Raw genomic sequence first — 2,886 nt, 5'->3', positions numbered from 1 at the left:
GCAACAGCTCTGGTGGACATTCCTGCAGTCAGCATGCCAATGGTGCGCTCCCTCAAAACTTTAGACATCTGTGGCATTGTGTTGTGTGAGAAAACTGCACATTTTAGAGTGGCCTTTTTTTGTCCCCAGCACAAGGTGCACCTGTGTAATGATCATGCTGTTTAATCAGCTTCTTGATATGCCACACCTGTCAGGTGGATGAATTATCTTGGCAAAGGAGAAATGCTCACTATCAGGGATGTAAACAAATTTGTGCACAACATTTGAGAGAAATAAGCTTTTTGTGCATATGGAACATTTCTGGGATCTTTTATTTCAGCTCACGAAACCAACACTTTACATGTTGAGTTCATATTTTTGTTCCGTGTATAAATTAATACGACTTCATTAATAAATGCATAATGCAGATGAGGTCGATTGGTGTTTCATTCTTGGAAATGTAAATCAATTCTGATTATTTGCTGGTTGACAACCACACACACACACACACACAGTGGTTCTTGATCTGGCCACTTTAATGAATTAGTACAAAAGGCGAAGGACAGACCTGGAGTGACATCCTGAATTTCATGAAGACTTACAGCTGAAATGTGAATTATTTTATTATCCTCCCTATCCCCCAGCTTCACCCCAGCCCTCCCTGACCCCTGACCCCAACCCCATTCCCTCTTCTCAGATTCTTTCTCTCTTTCCTCCTTTACTTGGATCCAGTGGACAGTAGGGCGATGAGACCAGATGAGGCACTGATGGACAGGATGTAGTTACTGGGGGAACAATGGGTTAAGGACAAAACATATCTGTAGAGCATACACATTTATTGGGAGGAAATGGCAGGCAAGTAGTGAGAGGGAATAATGCTTGAGGCTTAGCTACATACTTATCGTATATGGGTGAGCATTAAGAATCTCCTACACACACAGATTTCAGCATTAAGCATCCTCCACTCAACCCCATCCACCCACTTCTCAGACATTATTCAGCCAGAGGTAAACAGCAATCCAGAATTGTAAATAGAATGCAGCAGTGGCAACCTGGAGCTTAAATACAGGATGCAATCTGAATTTCAACCAACCGGTGATTGGCTAGTCCACAGACTACAGCCAATGAATAAGCAAAGAACTTTCCTCTGCAAGTACTATATCGCAACAGGACAATGCGAATGCCAGGATGTTAGTCTAGCCTCAACAATCATTATTATTAAAATAACTATCATTATTAGTAAAGGATCATCCATCTATTTTCAGCTTTAGTAAGCACCCATAGTTTCTACTGGAACTTTACCTGTCTAGTTAAATTGATGATTAATGTGCTTAAAAGGATACACTGTGGGGTTGAAGTTCTTGAGCAGGAAGAAGGAGGCGATGATGACGAGGACCAGGAACAGAGTGTTGTTATAGAAGATCGAGAAGGTGGTGGCCTCATAATCCGCTACCTCATTCTTCTTCCACAGGATCCTAACATGGGGAGGAGAACGGTTTATCAAATCATAGTCAGCTACCTCCTCCTTTCACAGGATCCTAACATATGGAAGGAAGGGTTCATCAACCATTTGTGCATGTGTTTGTGCATGCTGTTTGGTAGACTGGTCCCAGATCTGTTTGTGCTTTTGCCTACTCCATCGTCAAGCCATTTTACATAAACATTCCATAAGGAGTTGGCAAGAGACCAGAAACAGTCTGGCACCCAGGCTATATTAAAGAGACCAGAAACAGACTGGTACCCAGGCTATATTAAAGAGACCAGAAATAGACTGGTACCCAGGCTATATTAAAGAGACCAGAAATAGACTGGTACCCAGGCTATATTAAATAGACCAGAAATAGACTGGCACCCAGGCTATATTAAAGAGACCAGAAACAGACTAGCACCCAGGCTAGCTGTTTGGGTGAGACCCCTACAGCTTTGACAACATGACATTGATTGGGGAACAAGAACTGTCTCTTAGTGAGGTCTGTAAATGAGCAACCAAGAGCTCATCAGGCACCTTATCATCCTCCAGTAACAACCTCAGAGGAGTGACTGACATGTTATCTGTCCAATCACAGACTGGCTGACGGACTGACCTCTCATCTTTCTCCTTGCGAGACATCTTGCGGTTGTCAGCCTCAGAGAGTTTCCTGGTCACCTCCTTGGAGACGGCATCCTCTCGCTTCTGGGCAACTCTGTGGTCAAGAGACAAAGCCCATTTAGAAGTTAGGTACCGACCTACTACCGATTGATACCATGCTCACCATACCTCCAAGCATTGCAGAACACAGAGGCCATAGTTAAGTGAGTGTTCATGTTTGTATAACAAACATACTTGTGTTTGAGAACGAACTTGACGTTTTTGTAGGCGAAGGCCACCAGGTAGGTGCTGACCAGGGTCATGACTGCATACAGGACCGCTGACTGGACCAGGTCCATGTGCCAGATCCTCCAGAACAGCCCTGAACCACAACAAGGGAAGACCACAAACACGGAGGGTCACAACAGTTCACATGACCAATAACTACTCTGTTTATGATAGCTAGTATTATATAGTAGTGTCACTGTGAACAGAATAGACTAGCTAACGTTAGCTACCTACAATGACGTGCCCGTTAGCTAATCAAAGTCTGGGATAACGTAGCTAGCTAACTACAACACCCAACACAACCACTATCAATCTCAACAAGTAGCTACCTAACTAGATAACTTTACCTGTCATATACCAACTAGGTAGCTACAGTAACTGAGTAATATATTAACCAGTGGTGGCATAGGGTAGTTAGCAAACTTAGCTATACAAGTCTTGTTATGCCACGTTGGTTAGCTATGTTAGGTAAAAATATGGCTAGCTACCGGTAGCAGAATGTCCATTCAATGTAATGCGTCCATGATACAATTAGCTGCTAACCAGTTACC

At 43.3% G+C, this 2,886-nt stretch overlaps 1 protein-coding gene across 1 annotated transcript in view; it reads right to left on the bottom strand.

Moving 5' to 3' along the window:
- Positions 1-497: 497 nt before the first annotated feature.
- Positions 498-2,886, bottom strand: part of ssr3 (signal sequence receptor, gamma) — a 2,644-nt gene continuing 255 nt past the window's right edge. The window contains exons 2-5 of the mRNA XM_041878848.1: positions 2,303-2,429; positions 2,064-2,162; positions 1,323-1,454; positions 498-764 (exon numbers count right to left, since the gene is read on the bottom strand). Of these exons, the coding sequence (XP_041734782.1) occupies positions 698-764; positions 1,323-1,454; positions 2,064-2,162; positions 2,303-2,429 (425 nt within the window). The 3' untranslated portion in view covers positions 498-697. The remainder of the gene's footprint in view (positions 765-1,322; positions 1,455-2,063; positions 2,163-2,302; positions 2,430-2,886) is intronic.

The sequence above is a fragment of the Coregonus clupeaformis genome, chromosome 6, assembly GCF_020615455.1.
Source record: "Coregonus clupeaformis isolate EN_2021a chromosome 6, ASM2061545v1, whole genome shotgun sequence".
NCBI lineage: Eukaryota > Metazoa > Chordata > Actinopteri > Salmoniformes > Salmonidae > Coregonus > Coregonus clupeaformis.
The sequence above is the reverse complement of the archived record's forward strand: the minus strand, read 5'-3'. Positions and strand labels throughout refer to the sequence as shown.